Source organism: Ovis aries, chromosome 3 (genome assembly GCF_016772045.2).
Source record: "Ovis aries strain OAR_USU_Benz2616 breed Rambouillet chromosome 3, ARS-UI_Ramb_v3.0, whole genome shotgun sequence".
Lineage (NCBI taxonomy): Eukaryota > Metazoa > Chordata > Mammalia > Artiodactyla > Bovidae > Ovis > Ovis aries.
This window is the reverse complement of record NC_056056.1, coordinates 217,658,161-217,679,832: the sequence shown is the minus strand read 5'-3', so window position 1 is coordinate 217,679,832 and position 21,672 is coordinate 217,658,161. Positions and strand designations below refer to the sequence as shown.

General features: G+C 42.0%; 1 protein-coding gene across 2 annotated transcripts in view; it reads left to right on the top strand.

Moving 5' to 3' along the window:
* MRTFA (myocardin related transcription factor A) overlaps window positions 1-21,672 on the top strand; it is a 166,464-nt gene that overhangs the window by 36,862 nt on the left and 107,930 nt on the right. For both annotated transcript variants that reach the window (XM_060413573.1, XM_042247770.2), the window contains exon 2: window positions 2,288-2,549. In XM_060413573.1, coding sequence (XP_060269556.1) covers window positions 2,288-2,549 — 262 coding nt within the window. The remainder of the gene's footprint in view (window positions 1-2,287; window positions 2,550-21,672) is intronic.

Sequence of the window (21,672 nt, the reverse complement as noted above, 5' to 3'; positions counted from 1 at the left end):
ATATTTTTATATCTTACTTTTTAAAACTTTAAATAAACATTTTCTGCATTTTAAATGCTTTGAAAAAAATCTTCTTCATAATTCCACAGGATTTGATGGGTGAATATAGTCTTAATTCCCTTAACCGTTAATTCTCATCTTTTTGGAAAGACTTTTGTGTTATTTGTATTCTTTTTCATTTTTAAAGATCTTTTTCTTATGTTGCCATGTGTTTTGCTTTTTAGTATCCCATTCCTGGGTACTATGATTAAATATTCAGGTAGGTTAAAATATTTGAGCTAAAAACCAAAAGAACTGCTTTGAAAAGATAATTTGCACCTCAGTGTTCACATGTACCTCAACAGCATTATTTACACTTGGCAAGATATGGGAACGACCTAAGTGCCTGTCAGCAGATGAGTGGATAAAGACGTGATAAACATATGCACACACACATGTACATATATATGTATATATGTGTGTACACACACGTACATATATATGTATATGTGTGTGTACACACACGTACACACAGTGGAACACTATTCAGCCATGGAAAAGAACAGGTTTTTTTTTTCTTCCCCATTTGCAGCAACATGGATGGACTTGGAGGGCATTTTGTTAAGTAAAATAAGTCATAGAAAGACAGGTACTGTATGATATCACTTACATGTGGAATCTAAAAATATGCAGCCAACTAGTGAATATAACAAAAAAGAAGCAGACTCACAGACACAGGGAAGAAGCTGGTGGTTTCCAGTGGGGGGCTGGTGGGGGTGGAGAGGCAATATGGATGGACGAGGAATGGGAGGTACAGACTATTGGGTCTCAGATAGGATCACGGATGTAGTGTACAAAATGGGGAATATAGCCAGTATTTAGATGGAAAGTAACCTTTAAAGGTTGTATAAAAATTTTAAAAATTTTGAGCAATTATCTGTTATCAAACAGACATCTCCATATTTCTATGTGCAATCTAGTGGTTAAGGAATTCTTACAGAAATTTTCTCCCCCAGATTAAGTTGGTACAATATACTTTAATATCTTGTACTCATTAAGTATTATTTCCCAAGATACTTTTCCTTAGTAGTTGGAAGGTAAGCGTGATGTCATAGCTCTTTCTCCTTGCTACTGTTGCCTTTTATCCTATGAGAGGTGTATATGCGTTGTTGTTTTTTTTTAAATTTTATTTAAAAATTTATTTTAGTTGGAGGATAATTACTTTAGAATATTGTGATGGTTTTTGCCATATATCGACATGTTTGTGCGTTGGTTTTATTTCAATTGTACATTGTCTTCCTGAGTGATATAGTTGAGGACAGTTGCCAGACTTGAAATCTCATGCACTCTCTGAGCATCAGTTCAGTTCAGTCGCTCAGCCGTGTCCGACTCTTTGCGACCCCATGAATCGCAGCACGCCAGGCCTCCCTGTTCATCACCATCTCCTGGAGTTCACCCAGACTCACGTCCATCGAGTCCGTGATGCCATCCAGCTATCTCATCCTGGGTCGTCCCCTTCTCCTGCCCCCAATCCCTCCCAGCATCAGAGTCTCTTCCAATGAGTCAACTCTTCTCATGAGGTGGCCAAAGTACTGGAGTTTCAGCTTTAGCATCATTCCTTCCAAAGAAATCCCAGGGTTGATCTCCTTCAGAATGGACTAGTTGGATCTCCTTGCAGTCCAAGGGACTCTCAAGAGTCTTCTCCAACACCACAGTTCGAAAGCATCAATTCTTCGGCACTCAGCCTTCTTCACAGTCCAACTCTCACATCCATACATGACCACTGGAAAAACCATAGCCTTGACTAGACGGACCTTAGTCGGCAAAGTAATGTCTCTGCTTTTGAGTATGCTCTCTAGGTTGGTCATAACTTTTCTTCCAAGGAGTAAGCGTCTTTTAATTTCATGGCTGCAGTCACCATCTGCAGTGATTCTGGAGCCCAAAACAATAAAGTCTGACACTGTTTCCCCATCTATTTGCCATGAAGTGATGGGACCGGATGCCATGATCTTCGTTTTCTGAATGTTGAGCTTTAAGCCAACTTTTTCACTCTCCACTTTCAACTTTCATCAAGAGGCTATTTAGCTCCTCTTCACTTTCTGCCATAAGGGTGGTGTCATCTGCATATCTGAGGTTACTGTGAGCATAGTAAATATTAATTTAATAATAATGCTAGCTTACTTTACAAAAAACTTTTTAAGAATAGTGGTAGCGCACCAGTAATATAATATTAGTATTCAGCATTCTGTAGTCAGTGGAATTGTCCCTTTTCCACGTCTGAACTTTTTGTTTCCTTTTCCGGTTCCAGGTTGCCATCACGAAAGCCAAGGTGGATTTCTCCAGTGTAGTGTGCCTGCCCCCTTCCGTCATTGCTGTGAATGGGCTGGACGGAGGAGGGGCCGGCGAGAACGACGATGAACCCGTTCTGGTGTCCCTGTCCGCGGCTCCCAGCCCCCAGAGCGAGGCTGTTGCCAATGAGCTGCAGGAGCTCTCCTTGCAGCCCGAGCTGACCCTCGGCCTCCACCCTGGCAGGAATCCCAATTTGCCTCCACTTAGTGAGCGGAAGAATGGTGAGTAGATATGGAATTATTGAATTGCATGATTTGAACGAAGGTCTTCATGTTTATGATATCATAGATCCTTTATTTTATGTCTCTTGGAAGTTTCTTCTAATTGTACTATTTCTTATAAAATGGAGAAATAATAAGTTTAGATGATCACTGTAAGCCCAGCATTTCCTGCCTGGATTACCATAATTATGTTCTATTTTTTTTTTCCCTACTTCTTGGCTTCTCCTTATGTAGTAATATTTCTCACTTTGTAAACCTATATACACATTTATGTAATACTTATATTAATTGGGGAGCCAAGTTGTTTTGGCTAATCTTGCCCTGTTAATTTTCCATAATTTTAGAATCAGCTTGTGAAATGCTACAAGAAAACTCATTGAGATTTTTTTCTTCCAAATGAAGAATTTCAAACATATGATGAAGTAGAGAGTTTTACAATGCACACCTTTATATCCATCACTCAGATTCTACCATTAACATTTTATAATATTTTCTTTATAATAGATCTGTCCCTCAGTGCATCAATCCACCTTATTTTTTGGATGCATTTCAAAGTAAATTGCAGACATTAGTACATTTCCATTTTATCAAAGTATAACATTGATACAGAAGAACACGAATTGTAAGCATTGTGGTTGTTGAGTTATCATAAAGTGAATATACATGCATAATTACTACTTAAGGAAGAAATAAAACATTTCCAGCAGCCCAGAACCACCCCTTGTGCTTCTTCCCAATCAGTATTTTCTCTTCCTGCCCAGGGAAAACTACCGTCCTGACTTATAATATAATAGGTTAGCTAATGGGTTACATTGTTTGTTTCTAAACTTGGGGCTTCCCTGGTGGCTCAGACGCTAAAGAATCCACCTGCAGTGTAGGAGACCTGGGTTCAATCCCTGGGTCAGGACAATCCCCTGGAGAAGGGAATGGATATCCGCTCCAGTGTTCTTGCTGGAGAACCCCATGAACAGAGAAGCCTGGCGGCTGCAGTCCACAGGGTCACAAAGAGCTGGACACAGCTGAGCGACAGCGCGCACGCAGACTTGATGTGAACGGGGTCGGCGTTCCTTTGGTGGCTTCTTTTATGCTTTTGAAATTTTTGTGTTGAACTGTGTGTGGCTTTATTTTCATTGCTGCATAAACCGCTTCATGATTGTAATTTGTCCGTTTTTACTTTTGATGGATATTTGGTTTGTTTTAGTTTGAGGCTATTACGAATCACGCTGCTGTGGAGTTCTTGTACATGTCTTTGGGTGCACTTGTTGGGATTTTGATTTTAAGGGGGGGAAATATACATTGTAAATATTGGGTCTTCTGTCCATTTAGTTAGTTTTATGTCTCTGGTTAAATAGGCCTTCTTTAATATTTAGGCGCTGATTTTATAATTTTTTTCCACAAAGGTCATGCAGATATTTTATTAGGTTTGTTCCCTGATGTCTTTTTCTTAGGCAGACAGTATAAGTGGTATATTTTTATAAACTATGTTTGACTGTTTGGTAGTTGTACCGAATACCAAACCTTTTCAAAACTCCTTTGACTTTTCTACATCATGGCCTCCATTTCCACCCCCTCTGCCCTCTGCTGCTTTCTTGCTGACCCTTACTTGTCCTTCAGTATCCTGTTTGGACATCACTCCCTTTGAGAAGCCTGCCGTCGCTCGTCTCCGGTGGTAGGTGTCCCTCTTTGCGTTTGCCCGGTTGCCCTTTGTCGTCGTACTTTTCCATCTCCCTGTGTGGTAATTGGCATTCTCCACTCGACTGAGCCTGAAGTCAGACATTGTTACACTCCTCTCAGAACCCTTCAGTGACTTGCCATGAGACCTAAGATGAAATCGCAGTTCTTATGAGGTGGTCCTGGTATCACCTCTGACCTGATTTCTCACCTCTGTTCCCCAGCTCATTCTGTTCCCGCCATGCTTGCTTCCCTGCTATTTCTTGAAGGGGTCAAGTATGCTTCCACCCCAGGACCTTGATACTTGTCCTGTTACTGAAGTTCCTGTGCAAATGTCATTTCTTTGGGAGGCCTTTCCCACCTGCCTTATCTAAGATAGCACCTCCTGTGACTCTCTGTCCTGCTTTGCTTTTCTCTAAGCACTTACTATGACTTGTATGTGTGGATTTGTACGTGCGTGTATATATCTTTATTATCTGTATTCCTCATCTTTGATAGTATTTACATTTCATGAGGCTAGAAACTTTTTTGTTTACGGTGTATATTCTACTCTTGGTTCGTAGCAGGCACCCAGTAAATATTTGTTGAATAAATAGGTGAATGGTCTACATGTTTGTGGCAAGAACTCTGTTTTACATCCATAGTGGGAAATGTAGTGGAAACTCAAGCATTTTTTTATTTTGGGAAATAGTAGACACTCAAGCAATTGTTTGTGTTCTTTTCTCATTTCTAATTTCTACTTATTTCCCCAAGATGGCAGAAAGTTCAGTTTATTTATATGCTAAGGGGAAAGAGTTAGTCCAGAGGGAAAAGCTGGAGACAGAAAAAGAGAAAGGATGACTGATGGAACAAAGTTCTTGGGAGATGTGAAAGGATGGGATCCAAAAGATACTGGCTCTGCCTTGAGCGTGAGTGGGGCCCGGCATTCCTCTGGAATGGGAGGGACGGCGGCGAAGGGGACGACAGACGGTAGACAGCAACGCTCTCGTATCTTGGGCAGGAAGCAGGGAAATTAGCGCTGATAGCTGTGGTGGTTTCAGTGGAGTAGGAGGCAGCGGTTGCTGTTGTTGGCGTTGGGGGTGTTACTCTCGAGGCGTTGGTGTGTCTTCAGCCTTTCTCTCTCGGTTCTTTGTCATATAAATCACCGGATTCCGCCCCCGCCCCCCAGCCATTTTGAATAACAGCAATTCCCTTCCCTTTATAGTCAAGCTCCTAAAAGAGGAGTTTATGGTTACTGTCTCTACTTTCCCGCCTTCTGGCCTCTGTCCCTGCCTCTCTTCAGAAGCTCCCATTGCCAGAATCATTAGTGTTCTTTTGTTGTGGATCAGATAGGGACTCTTCATTCTGTTTGACCTCAATGCACCATTTGGTTGGCCACCGCCCCCTACCCCCGAAGCTTTTCCTCCAGTGATGTCTGTGACACTGCTCTAGTTTTAAAAACTTGATCTTGCTAGTCACCCCTCTGCACAGATCTTTTTACTTTCTCTGCTTACCTCTCCCTTTCATGGATCACAGCCTTGTCGTGGTGAAGTGGCTTATGTAACTCAGTGAAGCTATGAGCCATGGCATGCAAGGCCACACAACATGTACAGGTCATAGTGGACAGTTCTGACAAAACGTGGTCTCTGGAGGAGGGAATGGCAAACCATTCCAGCATTCTTGCCGCAAGAGCCCCATGGACAGTATGAAAAGGCACAAAGTATATGACACTGGAAGATGAGCCCCACAGGTTGGAAGGTGTCCAGTATGCTACTGGGGGAGAGCGGAGGGCAGTTACTAATACTTCCAGAAAGAATGACGTGGCCGGGCCAAAGTGGAAATGATGCTCAGTTGTGGATGTGTCTGGTGGTGAGAGTAAAAGTCTGATGCTGTAAAGAACAATATTGCATAGGAACCTGGAATGTCAGGGCCGTGAATCGAGGTGAATCGGATGTGGTAGATGGGTAGATAGCATCACCGACTTACCGGACATGAATTTGAGCAAACCCTGGGGGATAGTGAAGGACAGAAGAGCCTGGAGTGCTGCAGTCCGTGGGGTCACGGAGAGTCAGACGTGACTTACTGACTGAACAACAATGGCAACGACTGCTCACCTCTCAAATTTTATTACTCTCCAGTGTTCAGCTGTAGAGGCTCCTTACTTCTTACCTGGTGTCTTTGCCTTGAATGGTTTCCCCCAGAATTCTGGCTTTAACCACCATTATATGCCATTGACTTCGTATTCTATCTCCAGGCCGTGTTTCTGCCCTGAGTCCAGACTCTTAGGCTTGGCTGCCTTGTGTCTTCACTGGATGTGCTACAGACTGAATATGCTCAGAGCGAAACTCATCATCTTATTGCTGTTACTCCTGAATTCTGCATTGTAGGAATTGGGACCACCTTTTACCCAGATGTTCAGAACAGGGAGTTGTTTTGTTTTCTACCTGAATGAAAACGTAAAGAGTTTCATTTGTTTCATAATCAGATAAAGTATAGGAAAAAAGAAAAGAAAAATTCCCTCGTAACTGTGCAGTTCAGTGATAGCCGGTAGGAGCAGTTAGTTTATTTTCTGTCATTTTTTGTTTGTTCATTTATTTGTTTACTCTTATACATATATACTCTGCGTCAGTTAGTTCTGTGTAATATCATGAGATTTTGCTATATCATTCAGCTGTCTTAGAAAACATTTTTCTCTGATATTTGAATTGTGTGTATACATTTAGCATTTAGCCAGTCTCCTTTGAAACTCTTGCCTTGGTTTTATTTTTTTATGTTGTAAATAAAACTGCAGTAAACATCTTGGTATAAATCTTGGTGCAAGTAACTGTAGGACAAACTTGCAGGAGTGGATGAAAAGATAAGGACCTAAAGTACAGGTACAGGACAGGTACAGGTCCTAAAGGACCTGTCCTTCTGATGGCAAAAGTAGCATGTTTGGGTGTGAAGTTTTTAATTTTAAAGCCATTATTTCCAAATTGTCCTCCAGAAGTAATTTTTAATTCCATCTTCTTTCTTTTTCCTCTTTCCTCCCAGCCACCGATTTTTGTAAATTTCACAATGGTCATTTCTACTGAATTCATTCTTTTCTTGCAGTCGCTATGGCCGACACTTCTTAATAATGGTGACGTTTGGATTACTCCAAGAATGGCCTTCTGACTCATGTCTCCTTGGTTTAGATCATGTCCCTGTGGTCCCTGGGATGATCTTTCTAAGCCATAAATGAGGTTGATGCCCTCCTTTGTGAAATCTCTTCAGTTCAATTCATTTCAGTCGCTCAGTCATGTCCGACTCTTTGTGACTCCATGAATCACAGCACGTCAAGCTTCCCTGTCTATCACAAACTCTCGGAGTTTACCCAAACTCATGTCCATCAAGTCCCTTGCTGCTGCTAAGTCGCTTCAGTCGTGTCCGACTCTGTGCGACCCCATAGATGGCAGCCCACCAGGCTCCGCCGTCCCTGGGATTCTCCAGGCAAGAACACTGGAGTGGGTTGCCATTTCCTTCTCCAATGCATGAAAGTGAAAAGTGAAAGTGAAGTCGCTCAGTCGTGTCTGACTCTCTGTGACCCCGTGGACTGCAGCCCACCAGGCTCCTGCGTCCATGGGATTTTCCGGGCAAGAGTACTGGAGTGGGGTGCCATCGCCCTCTCCCTTAGCGGATCCCAGTTCCTCCCCTTGTTCTCATCCTGGCAGACCTTCACAGCCAGCTTCTGCCCCGCCCCGCATCTCTTCCTGCCCACAATATAATATTTAGGTTTTCCCATAAGAGACACTTCCACTGCTCAGTTCCACTTCATGTCCTCTTTTTCCTTCCTGGAAGAACCTTCTTCCTCCTCCTCTTCTGACTCTTGTTTCTTTCAAGTCTGGAACCAGGGGAAGGAGCTGCTTCCTTCAGGACTTCTTCCTCAGACTCTCAGGTTAGGGGCTTGCCCTTTGTGTTCTTCAGAAGAACCCTGTGCAGAATTGCCTACTTATTTGTTATCATATTTGACTAGATGAGAAACTTTGTGAAAGGAAGGATTATGTTTTATTTATTGTGGTATCTTTCAGTTCAGTTCAGTTGCTTAGTCTTGTCTGACTTTTTGAGACCCCATGGACTGCAGCACGCCAGGCCTCCTTGTCCGTCACCAGCTCCCAGAGTTTACCCAAACTCATGTCCATTGAGTTGGTGATGCCATGCAACCATCTCATCCTCTGTCATCCCCTTCTCCTCCCACCTTCAATCTTTCCCAGCATCAGGGTCTTTTCCAATGAGTCAGTTCTTCGCATTAGATGGCCAAAGTATTGGAGTTTCAGCTTCAACATCAGTCCTTGCCATGAATATTCAGGACTGATTTCCTTTAGGGTGGACTGGTTGGATCTCTCTGCAGTCCAAGGGACTCTCAAGAGTCTTCTCCAATGCCACAGTTCAAAAGCATCAATTCTTCAGTGCTCAGCTTTCTCTATAGTCCAACTCTCACATCCATACATGACTACTGGAAAAACCATAGCCTTGACTAGATGGACCTTTGTTGGCAAAATAATGTCTCTGCTTTTTAATATGCTGTCTAGATTGGTCATAACTTTACTTCCAAGGAGTAAGCGTCTTTTAATTTCATGGCTGCAGTCACCATCTGCAGTGATTTTGGAGCCCAAAAAAATAGTCAGCCACTGTTTCCACTGTTTCCCCATCTATTTGCAACGAAGTGATGGGACTGGATGCCATGATCTTAGTTTTCTAACTTTTTCACTCTCCTCTTTCACTGTCATCAAGAGGCTCTTTAGTTCTCCACTTTCTGCCATAAGGGTGGTGTTATCTGCAAATCTGAGGTTATTGATATTTCTCCTGGCAATCTTGATTCCATCTTGTGCTTCCTCCAGCCCAGTGTTTCTCATGATGTACTCTGCATATAAGTTAAAATAAGCAGGGTGACAATATACAGCCTTGACGTACTCCTTTCCCAATTTGGAACCAGTCTGTTGTTCCATGTCCAGTTGTAATTGTTGCTTCCTGACCTGCATACAGATTTCTCAAGAGGCAGGTCAGGTGGTCTGGTATTCCCATCTCTTTCAGAATTTTCCACAGTTTCTTGTGATCCACACAGTCAAAGGCTTTGGCATAGTCAATGAAGCAGAAATAGATGTTTTTCTGGAACTCTCTTGCTTTTTCGGTGATCCAACAGATGTTGGCAACTTAATCTCTGGTCTCTCTGCCTATTCTAAAACCCGCTTGAACATCTGGAAATTCACGGTTCGCGTACTGTTGAAGCCTGGCTTGGAGAATTTTGAGCATTACGTTAGTAGCGTGTGAGTGCAGTTGTGAGTGAGATGAATGGTATCTTTAGTGCCTAGCCAAAAACTCTAATGTACCCATGAATCAAGAAGTGAAAGTCATTCAGTTGTGTCTGGCTCTTTGTGACCCCATGAACTATACAAATTCATGGAATTCTCCAGGCCAGAATACTGGAGTGGGTGGCCTTTCCCTTCTCCAGGGGATCTTCCCAACCAAGGAATTGAACCTAGGTCTCCCGCATTGCCAGCTGAGCCACCAGGGAAGCCCAAGAATACTGGAGTGGGTAGCCTGTCCCTTTTCTGGCAGATCTTTCCAACCCAAGAATCAAATTGGGGTCTCCTGCATTGCAGGTGGATTCTTTACCAACTGAGCTGTCAGGGAATCAAGAAGGGAGCTTGTTAAATGCAGTTTCTGATTCTGCAGATCCGGGTGAGGCCCGAGATTCTGCATTTAAAAAAAATTTTTTTAATTGAAGTATAGTCAATATATAATGTGTTAATTTCTACTGTACAGCAACGTAATTCAGATATAAATTTATGTACATATTCTTTTTCATCATGGTTTATCACAGCATATTGAATATAGTTTCCTATCCTATAGTAGGACCTTGTTTATCCATAGAGATTCTGCATTTCTAACCGGTATCCATTGGTGATGCTAGTGCTGTTGATCTGAGTATCAAGGGGTTTGATAAATGTTTGTGGAATGTGTGAGCAAATGAATGAGTGGTGAAACTAAAACTATTAACTCACTGAAACACTGATTTATTAAATCTGAGCAATTAATAAAGTGATTGTTGACTCTTGCTGGACAGAAAAAAATAACTTGTTTAATTTATGGTTTAGACTATTTGAAAGAAAGACTGAGTCCATTTCTTTACAGGTGAAGTATTTTGTGGAGTCATTCTTTTATTGTCTTAATTAGCGATAAAACATTCAGACCAGAAGTCTTATCTACTTTTTTTAAGTTGAAGATCTCTGTAAGTTTGAAATTACATATATAAGTCCAGGGTGTACAACAGCTGCTTGGGTTGGCAGAAACCTGTATGAAGGAGCCAGAGCCCTGCTTGCTCGGCACCCTGCCCCTCAGGCTGCTCTTGAAAGGGCACAAGCTGAAAACTTCTGATCTAGGTCATCTGTCTCTGTTAGTTTGAGCTGTGTCTAAGCCAACCTCTTCAGTTGCTAGAATGGTCTCCTAACTGCCGGGAGCGCCATATTCATTGTGATCTTGCTTACAGGAGAATATGGATACTTAAATTTGACAGACAAACACAATGGTTTGTACAGCATAATTGTCATTTGGGCAGGAGAAAATAAACCCCCCAAATTGAAATTGTATTCAACATTAGAAAAGAAACAGTGGTGAAATATCGGTATTAGAATAATGCTGGAGAAGATGGGACAGGCTTAATAAAGAAATAATCTATAAGAAGTTTAACTACAGAAAAATACCTTATGGAATGTATAGCAATGGCCAGGAATACTAAGTGCTGGCAGAAATCATTAAAATGGTCATCAAAATCAGATTCTGTTATTATAGGGGGAAAATAGGAGTTATTAATCCAGTTAAGAAAACTAGAAAGTTGCAGAAGAGCTGTGTCCACGGTGGAAGATCTTGCTAGCTTCTCTGTTATCCCATGCAGGAGCCAGCAGGTGAATATCTGGACCGGGGCGGTGTTGTCAGCATCTAGCTGTGTTGCTTTCCTGGCCATAGTTGGGTCTTCTGTTTGTTCATCTTAGTGGTGCTTCTTTCTGTCAAAAGGGGAAGATTATTCTGTTTTGCAGTAGGTCTCTTTTGCATGGTTATTGGTAGGGAGGTGAAGGTAAGAGCAGAAATGGAAAATCCCTGAGGGGATTATGAAATCGGGAAGTGTGATTTTCTAGAGCAGAATGATTTCTGGGATTTAGAGGAGGTACTTTTTCATGGATGATGTATTCTGTGTTGAAAAGGTGGAGTGAAGTTTTGCTTCTTCTCAGATCTTTCTTTTAGAAGCCTATGTTACATGGAAACTCACTGCTTGAGCAAGGATTCTTATGGAGTAGGCAGTCAAAGTCCTGATACTTGTTTCCTTAACAGGGGAGATTGGAATTCTGTTGAGAGGAGGTGCCTTTGGTTAACCCGACCTTTACTGACCTAATTGGAAAAAGTTGGGAGAGTGATTCAAGGTGTATTTTAGTCCTTTGTCGTCTTCTAAAAGATAAGTTTGACGTACCTGTAGATTCTCTCCAGCCTGGGCTTGGAGAAGCCTGGAAAAAACTCTCTAATGATCTAACACCGTCCCCTTTGGCTCCAGCTACAGGAGTTCTGGCACACATTGAATGAATGTGTCATGATGGAAAATTTAAGTTTTACTTTGCTTCTTCCTTTAATGGCGCAGTACTCCTTGGCTGTCTCTTTCTTACGTATCCACCCGTTCTTTATACTGATAACAGACTTTCAAGTATGAATGAGTTTCAGAACTAGCTGAGACTGCGTAAAGCCTGTTTTCAAGAGCCTCTAGGATGAGAGCTGAAATACGATTTGCCCCCTTTTCTCATTGCAAGTATATTACATTTTAGTTACCTTATAGGCTTTGTGGGCAACCCTGGGGATTTTGCCATGTTTCATATTTCATGGCCTTTGTGGGAAAGTACATTCCATATTCCAAATGATCAAATTACAAATGAAGTTTTGGAATATAATCCATTTATATGTTGGGGACTTGCTTATACCCTAAGAGGTGTGCTTCTTGAAGTTTGGGTGTTCTGGATTTAAGACACAATAAATAGTAGTTACATGAAATGGTTTACTGGGAAGGCATTACAGACAAAAGTTAGAAAATTTAATGGATGACAAGTTCATAAATGTTTCTAAGAGAAAGGTGGTATTTTGAGATTGTATTCTTGACCTTTTATTTTATCTTTGACTTTTAACATTTTATTTCAGGACAGTCATTTGTACCTTCCTACAGTCCTGCTCCTTTTCACTACTGTGACCAGTATGGAAATGATTATTCAGCAGATATTTATAAAGTGCCTAAGAAGATGTTGAAAAGTATACAGAAGAATAACTTGGACCTCGGCTACTAGTTTTTCCTTTATTTTTAAGTCTAATTTAAATTCATTCATTTGGTTGCCTCGGGTTGGTTTCAACACGCGGGCTCAGTAGTTGCAGCTCATAGACTCTGTGGTTGGGGCTGAGCAGCGGTGGCTTGGGCTCACTTGCTCCGCAGCACTTGGGATCTTAGTTTTCCAATCTAGAGTTGAACTCCTGTCCCTTGCATTGCAAGGCAGATTCTTAACCAGTGGACCACCAGGGAAGTCCCCTCTCCTGTACTTTAATGAACAAACCATTAGCTGTTTTATCAGAGCTAACCAATACCAAATTTCTTTGTTTTTCTTTCCCATGTTAGGTGCTGCAGACTAAATCACCACCACCACTATCCTCTATATTTTGGACTTTCATCATAGCTCAGTTGGTAAAGAATCTGCCTGCAATGCAGGAGGCCTGGGTTCGATCACTGGGTTGGGAAGATCCCCTAGAGAAGGAAATGGCAACCCACTCCAGTATTCATGCTTGGAGAATCCCATGGACAGAGGAGCCTGGCAGGCTACAGTCCACGGGGTCACAAGAGTCGGAAACGACTTAGCGACTAAACCACCAACCGCCACCACCACATACTAAATAGGCTAGTCTGTTTGTGGGGGATAGTTTTGGGGGCCATAGACAGAGGTTGAATACCAGGCACAATTTTGACAATGGTAAGATTAACCTTTCCCTGTTCCTACTTGGTCCCCCTAGCATCCCTTTGGTTGCTCTCCTGAACTTCTTATGTGCTAGGGAACAGATCCATATTTGGTTATTAAAGCTGTTGAGAACGTCTTATGACTTGAATTTTTATATTTTGCATTCTAATTATTGAGAAAATACTTTTCTCCAACCCACCAAGGATTGAGTAAATAAAAACTTGAAATATCACCCACAAGAAATTATTTTTATCTGTACGTGTAGGAACCTTTATTTCTGAATCACAGATTGTTCACGATCCAGCAGTTATGAATATACTTAGAGAACAGCAGGACAGAACATCTGAAGTTAGATCTGCATAGCTGAAAAGTCTTATACTAAACACTCCCCTTAGAATTAGATTGGTGCTGTGTATTTTACCAGGTGGCGCTAGTGGTAAAAACCTGCCTGCCAATGCAGGAGACACAGAGAGACACAGGTTCGATCCCTGGGTCAGAAAGATCCGCTGGAGGAGGACAGGGCAGTCCACTCTAGTATTCTTGCCTGGAGAAGCCCATGAACAGAGGAGCCTGGCTGGCTGCAGTTCATAGGGTCACACAGCTGGACACACCCGAAGCAACTTCACATGTATTTTACCATTCCTGTCTTTCTGTCTCTCTTTTTTTTTCGGAGCAGGCGATAACATATACACAGAAAAGTACATAAATCACGATAGTTTACAGAAGAACCATAAAACAAAGATCTGGGTGACCACTACTTAGTTCAATAGTAGCTCATTGTGAGTCCCGCAGAAGCCTCCCATATGCTCTTCTCTGATTACAACACCATTTCTTCTTCCTAGGAGGAACCACTATTCTGACTCCTTGAAAATGATTTGTTTTACCCACTATAAACACATTTCTAAACAGTATAGTTTAGTTGAAGTTTATGTGAATGGCATGATTATATCTTCTTTCGTTCAGTGTTGTTGCTTAGTTGCTAAGTTGGTCCAACTCTTTGCAACCCCAGGGACTGCAGTGCACCAGGCTTCCCTGTCCTTCACTATCTCCCGGAGTTTGCTCAAACTCATGTCTGTTTTGTCAGTGATGCCATCCAACCATCTCATCCTCTGTCTCCCTCTTCTCCTCCTGCCCTCAATCTTTTCCAGCATCTGGGTCTTTTCCAATGAGTTGGCTCTTCACATCAGGTGGCCAAGGTATTGGAGCTTCAGCTTCAGCATCAGTTCTTCCAATGAGTATTCAGGGTTGATTTCCTTTAGGATTGACTGGTTTGATCTCTTTGCTGTCAAAGGGACTCTCTAGAGTCTTCTCCAGCACCAAAGTTTGAAAGCATCAGTTCTTCGGCGCTCAGCTTTGTGGTCCAATTCTCACATCCATACATGACTATTGGAAAAACCATAGCTTTGACTATACGGACCTTAGTCAGTAAAGTGATGTCTCTGCTTTTTAATATGCTCTCTAGGTTGGTCATAGCTTTTCTTCCAAGTAGCAAGCATCTTTTAATTTCATGGCTGCAGTCACTGCAGTGATTTTGGAGCTCAGGAAAATAAAATCTGTCACTGTTTCCACTTTTCCCCTTCTATTTGCCATGAAGTGATGAGACTGGCTTCCCTGATCTTAGTTTCTTGAATGTTGAATTATAAGCCAGCTTTTTCACTCTCATTTTTCACCCTCATCAAGAGGCTCTTTAGTTCCTCTTCACTTTGTGCCAACAGAGTGGTATCATCTGCATATCTGAGGTTGTTGGTATTTCTCCCAGCAATCTTGATTCCAGCTTGTGATACATCCAGTCTGGCATTTCGCATGATATATTCTGCATATAAACAAGCAGGGTGACAATATGCAGCCTTAATGTACTCCTTTCCCAGTTTGGAACCAGTCCGTTGATCCATGTTTGATTATAACTGTTACTTCTTGACCTGCATACAGGTTTTTCAGGAGACAGGTAAAGTGATCTGGTATTCCCATTTCTTTAGGAATTTTCCACAGTTTATTGTGATCCACCCAGTCAGAGGTTTTTAGCGTAGTCAGTGAAGCAGAAATGGATGTTTTTCTGGAATTCCCTTGCTTTTTCTATGATCCAGTGGATGCTGGCAATTTTATCTCTGATTCCTCTGCCTTTTCTAAATCCAGCTTGTGCATCTGGAAGTTCTTGAATCACAAACTGATGAAACCTAGCTTAAGGGGTTTTGAAAGCATTACCTTGCTAGCGTATGAAATGAATGCAATTGTGCGATAGTTTGAACATTCTTTGGCATTGCCCTTCTTTGAGATTGGAATGAAAGCTTACCTTTTCCAGTCCTGTGGCCACACAGTCTTAATCACTGTACCACCAGGGAATTCCCTCTCCATTTATTTATATTTTCCGAATCTCCTAATGAGGTATTTATAATTTTCTGTGTGGTGGTTTTACACATCTTTTGTTAGATTTAGTTTTTAAAGTTTTGTATGTTTTAATACTGTTGCGGTATCATTTAACTTTTTTTTTTACTTTCTAAGTGCTGTTGCTGATCCCAAGTATTTTTCTGGAAGAAATAACAGGTATAAGTTTGTACGTATCTTTATAGGCTCTGCTGGGTGGAATGAGAAGTGTTATGTAAAGAGAAATGAACAGAATAGAATGGGAGTGAAAAGGACACGTTCATAAAGGACACATTTGTTCCCCTTTCATAGATTTTTCTCCTTTGTGTAAAACTTAGGAAATACTCATTTGTTTTCCATAGGTGTAGCCTGTGGCAAAAAAGGCAGATAATGTTGTTTTTTTCCTTCAAGGGTACACTGTGCCCTTTCAGGCTTTAGTGTTGCACAGGAGGTGCTAATTAACTGCTGGGAAAAGTAAAAAGTTTTGAGTGGGCAGTTTCTGATCCAGCTTATATTATTTTCCTGGAGAAAGGAGTTTTGTTACTTAGGTTCCTCAGGAAGCCTGGTTGTTAAGGGTTTTTTAGATTAACCAGTGTGAAAAATGCCCTGATCTTAAGATTGTTAGTTCATTAAGCAGTTCTCTTTGTAATGTGACTTAGAGAATTTCATAACCTGTTCCATCTCAGTACTGAGAGATAATCAATTTCCCGCTCTTGAGTATTCATCACATGTTGTGCTAGGCACCTGGGAAACAGACACTAGGTAGAATCTCCCTCAAAATAAACAAGCACACAGAAGATTAACTCCTGTCTCCCAGAGAAAATTCCTCTTGGCACATGGTTTATTTCCCAGTATTCTTCTTCTAAATGTATGTTTGAAAAATAACTGAGCTAGTACTATAGACTGGAGAAGGCAGTGGCACCCACTCCAGCACTGTCGCCTGGAGAATCCCATGGACGGAGGAGCCTGGTGGGCTGCAGTCCATGGGGTCGCTAAGAGTCGGACATGACTGAGCAACTTCACTTTCATGCATTGGAGAAGGAAATGGCAACCCACTCCAGTGTTCTTGCCTGGAGAATCCCAGGGATGGGGGAGCCTGGTGGGCTGCAGTCCATAGGGTCGCTAACGGTTGGACACAACTGAGTGACTTCACTTTCACGCATTGGAGAAGGAAATGGCAACCCACTCCAGTGTTCTTGCCTGGAGAATTCCAGGGATGGGGGAGCCTGGTGGGCTCTATGGGGTCGCACAGAGTCGGACACGACTGAAGCGACTTAGCAGCAGCAGCAGCAGTACTGTAGACTCAACTGTCATTTTTTTCATTTAGCATTGTAACTCAAGATTTTTCAGTCATTGAAATATTTTTTTATAAGCAGCCTTTCATTATGTGTAAAACTTATGTTCTGTATCATCACTGAGTTAATTTTCCCCACTCATGGGACATTGGAATCATTTTTTTTTTTTGCACTTACACTGATATTTGGATGAACATTTTTAAAGTCTTTCTGCATTTTGAGTTATTTATTTCCTTAAAAGTGAAATACTGGCTTAAAGAATTTGACGATTTTAACACTGAAAAAATTTAGTGACTTGTGAGCATCACCTGTATGCTCAGTATTGGACAGCAAATAAGGAACAAGACAGATAAGGTTTTCATTGCCACGGAGTTTAGTGAAAGAGAAAGATTAAACAATTATACAAGCCAATTCATAGTTAGAAATTTTGGGAAGTGCTTGGGGGAAAAAAGCAGAAGATGTCATATAGAAGAGCAAATCAGTGGTGATGGTTCTAATTTGGGGGGAGGGTGGGAGTGGTCAGGAAAGGTCTCTTTGAGGAAGTGACGTTTAGACTGATAACCGAAGCACAAGTAGTGTGTGGCCCGTCTAAGGAAAGAGGGCATAGCCTGTGTTAAGACTGGGGGAGAGGAGGAGGTGGGGATAGGGGTCTGGGACAAGGGTTCTGGGGGAAACTTGGAACGGAAGAACTGAACAAATATCATTCTGTCAGTGGAGAGAGAAAGAAAGTGATGTGAAGTAAATAGGTAGTAAGGGGCCTTCTAGGTCATATTAACAATTGAAGTTCTTGAGAAATACGTTGTCTTGTTCCATGCCAAAACGACCCACCAGTGTACACGTCTGTCAACCCTGTTTGAGTGCCTGGCTCATTTAGTAGCATTGATAGTCTTATTGGGGAAGGACTTTGCTGATGTGATTGTTGAAATGTTTTCATTTCAGTTTGTATTTCTTTGATAATTATTGAAGAGTAATCTTTCCCCAAATGTTTGTCATCATTTTTGACCATTCCATCTGTTACTAACTGGACCGTTCCTTTCTCACTAAAATGTCATTTTTAAGGTTCTCCCACAAGTACTCAAGTGACAGACTGGGAACCACTGGTCAGGAATTGAAAGAAGGGTTTCTTACATGTCTCTCACTCTTAGTTCTCCGAATAAGGGGCTGGATTTGGTCAAAACTGGGTTTCTTGTGGCTGTATTATGATTCATGGGTATACAAGTGTGTCGAGTTGGGAACTGGAAAAGAAACTGATAAAGCTGGTGACTTTTAAGAGCCAGCTCACATCATCTTTCCCTTAAGGAGCAATCCAGATCTCTGGTATCCAGAGATCTGCTGCTTTTATGTTTGTTTAGCTTTTTGTTTGTGCTCTTATTTATTCGACTCTTTGTTTCTTCTTTTGTTTGTTCGTTAGAGATTTTCTGCCTTCATGATGAGCTCCTCAAAGGCAGAGACGGTGGCATGCGGTTCATCCTGTGTTTGTGCCTTCACTGGCGTTGACACCATACATGATGACGATATTTCCGACATGCCATATAAATAAGCTAGCTGGCTGCTTATATTTATGGCTATCATACTCCTTAACCTTGACTGTCCCTTGAAAAATTAGCTGGAGGGATAGCCTTTGTCTGCTCTGAGGCTGAGGAATAGCATACCTGTGGTAATGTGTGAGCCTCCCAGGTTGACGGGTCTTGGCTGGGTATTTCATCAGTAGTGTGTTGTGTTCACAGCAAGTGGAAGCTGCCCAGAACCTGTAACAGCTTGTCTGGGTGTTGGGTTTTGTTATCTTTTGGGTGTTTTCACTTTGCCCAACACCAGGTGTCTGGGGGAGACCTAATTGGTTGGAGCCTGTAAAAATTCAGTGTGATGACGCTCTTTGTAGAGCTGAACCTCAGTAAACTCCTGCAAATACTTGTGAGAACCAAATCAGAAATGGACATGGGATCTCGTCTGATCTACAGAGCTGAGCAGGGTTGGGCCTGGTTGGTACTTGGGTGGGAGAAATGGACGTGGGAACAAGATTACATTTCTGTGTTCTGAAATCCCACAGAGATCACAGAAAGGCATTCTTAATTTTGTGTATACCTGTGTATAGTCCATTCCCTTGTAGAAACTGATGCCAGTTGTTAGTGAATCTGCTCGCTGTCAGTGCCTAAAGGATCGCTTGGTCTGTTGGGTGAGCCAGGCCCTCTGCTTCTCCGGTTTCTCCTCCTCATGGCCTCCAGTTTGAGCGTTTGCGTTGCTGTTAGCAGCTAACATTCCTGAGGTTTTTATTGTGGATGTCCTTTTTTATGCTAACCCTGTGCCTCAGTACTGTGGGTAATTTCAGTCTTCCTCGTGTAAGGTTTCTAGTTAATGGCACTTGAGCATGTGTTCTAATGAAAATTGGAGCAGACCACCTGCCTTTTCTGGGTAGGTAGGGATTCTTTTGTTATGAACTTCTCCCATGCTGTTAGAATTTGCTGAGATAAATAGGGCTTGTCATTCCATTTGGCATACATTTATGAATACTGGCCCACCTTAGGTGTTGTGTGCTCTGTTCACACAGAGACATTGAACCACATGGTAAGGAGCAGTAATAGAGTTGGGCACAGGTTCTTAGGGAGCATCAGTGAGAGGTATTTAGCACATCTGTGGAGGGTGTGATCCAGAGGCTTTCTGGAGAAGGCAGCAGTTAAGCTGAGTTTTGAAGGATGAAAAAGAGTCAGTCGGTAGCAAGGATGTTTTTTAATTGAGGCAAGGCTGGGGAGAAGGAGTACAGTTAAGAAGCTATTGCTGAAGTACACACTGCCACTTGTGAAATATTCTGCTGAGAAACTTGAATCTGAGTTGGATCATGACTCTGTAACTCCTAATTTACTGGCTATAGAGGGATTGAACAGCATGTTAAATGACATCTTTGGGATACAGTTAGCAAAGCCCAAACTTGGGGAAGCTATCTGGTTATTTTCAACAAATAAAGTACAGAAAAAGAGGAAGTAGTAATCTGTAGATTAAAAGAACTTTAAGAGGGAATTCCCTGGCAGTCTAGTGGTTAGGACTCGGAATGCCTGGGGCCCAAGTTTGATCTCGTGTCAAGGAACTAAAATCCCACAGGCCGGGTGGTGTGGCAAAAAAAAGAGAGATTTAAGAGACATATTAATGAAATGCAGTATGTTGCCCTGTTGGACTCTGATTTGAATAAATCATCTCTAAAGAATTTATGAGATAGGAGTGAACATTTGAACATCTACTGGATAGGTGGATAATATTCAACAATTTTTAAAAATTTAGGTGTGGTAATGGTAGTGTAATTATTTAAGGAAATAGTTCTTCTCTTCAAGATTTAGAATAAAGATGAAATTAGATGATGCCTAGAGTGTGTGTGCTGTGCTAAGTCGCTTCAGTTGTGTCTGACTCTTTGCATCCCCATGGAGCCCGGCAGGCTTCTCTGTCCATGGGATTCTCCGGGCAAGAACACTGGAGTGGGCTGCCATTTCCTTCTCCAGGGGAACTTCCTGACCCAGGGATCAAACCCGGGTCTCCTGCATCAGCAGGTGGGTTCTTTACCACTGAGCCACCTGGGAAGCCTGAGGGTTCCAGAGTGATCCAGAATTGGCTGGGTGCTAGGGGGAGCAAGCATGTATTGATACATTTTGAAGCTAACTGATGAGGTACAGAAGCTGCTTATTTTCCTTTCTTTCTTGCTTTGTGTTTGTTCGCACTATTCCGTAATGTTTTTAAAAAGCTGTTACTGTGCTCCAGGCAAGAACTGTTAGGGACCTAAAATAAAGCTCTGGTTGTAGAGGTGGAACCAAAAAAATGGAATAAGTTATAAGATAAAAAGATGGATTTGAGGAATAAGTTATAAGATAGTTAAAGTTGAATGTTTGGGGCTGGAGGGAGGGAGGGGTCCAAGCTGATGGTTTAGAACCTGAGCACTGTCCGCTGAGTGATGGCACATGGAAGTGCCGTATCTTGTGGAGCTGGAGCGGAGCAGTGGTATTGCAAGGTTGCTTTTGTACATGCTGAGTTTAGGACAGCCAAGCCAGGTGGCAGTGCATGGTTGGTAGCTTACAGGTAAAGACAAAGCGAGATACAGATCAGTATGTAGGTGGTGGTAAACCTAAGAAAGGCTGAGGTTGCCCCGGGAGAATGTGTACAAGAGGAAAGGAAGGGCTGCCCCTGAGAGGGATAGAGAGAGAGGAGCCAGTTAGAATTCTGAGAGGAAAAGTCCGCGAGAGAGGATTTTTAAAGGCAGTCAAGGCAATAGGAAGTTTCAGGAAGAGTATGGAAACCATGACAGATCCAGGAGGAAAGTCAGGTAGGATAAGAGCTTGTCTAGTTCCTCTTGATTATGAACATTAAAGGCCTTTGGGGGAGCTGGTGGTGGGTGGGACAGCTTCATGAGTAAACTGTATTTACTATCCTGCAGTTATTAAGTCCCTTCAGAGTGGAGTAATAGAGACTGTAGACCATGTGAAATTTGTGCTAATTAGCTAGAGCCTTATGATTAAAAGCAGAAGAGCTTTTATTTTATTGGGAATTAAGATCATTACCCTTCATTCCCTTGGTGTCATCAACTTGAAAATCATGTTCACTTGTGCAGAGACCTTTTCCAAGTTTACCCTAGCTCCCTTTCTATGAAATTTTGCTAAATTGCCCCAAAATTAGTGGATCAGAAGCTGGGTTCAGAGTTTAGGAATTGTGACGCCTGTTTTAAATGCAGTTTTCCCAGTGAGTCTCAAGCTGTGCTGTTAGTCTTCGGGGTGAATGCAAAATCCTAGCAGTAGGCAAAGATGATGTTGCTTACTAGTTTCTTTTTCTTTTTTTTTTTTTAAGATT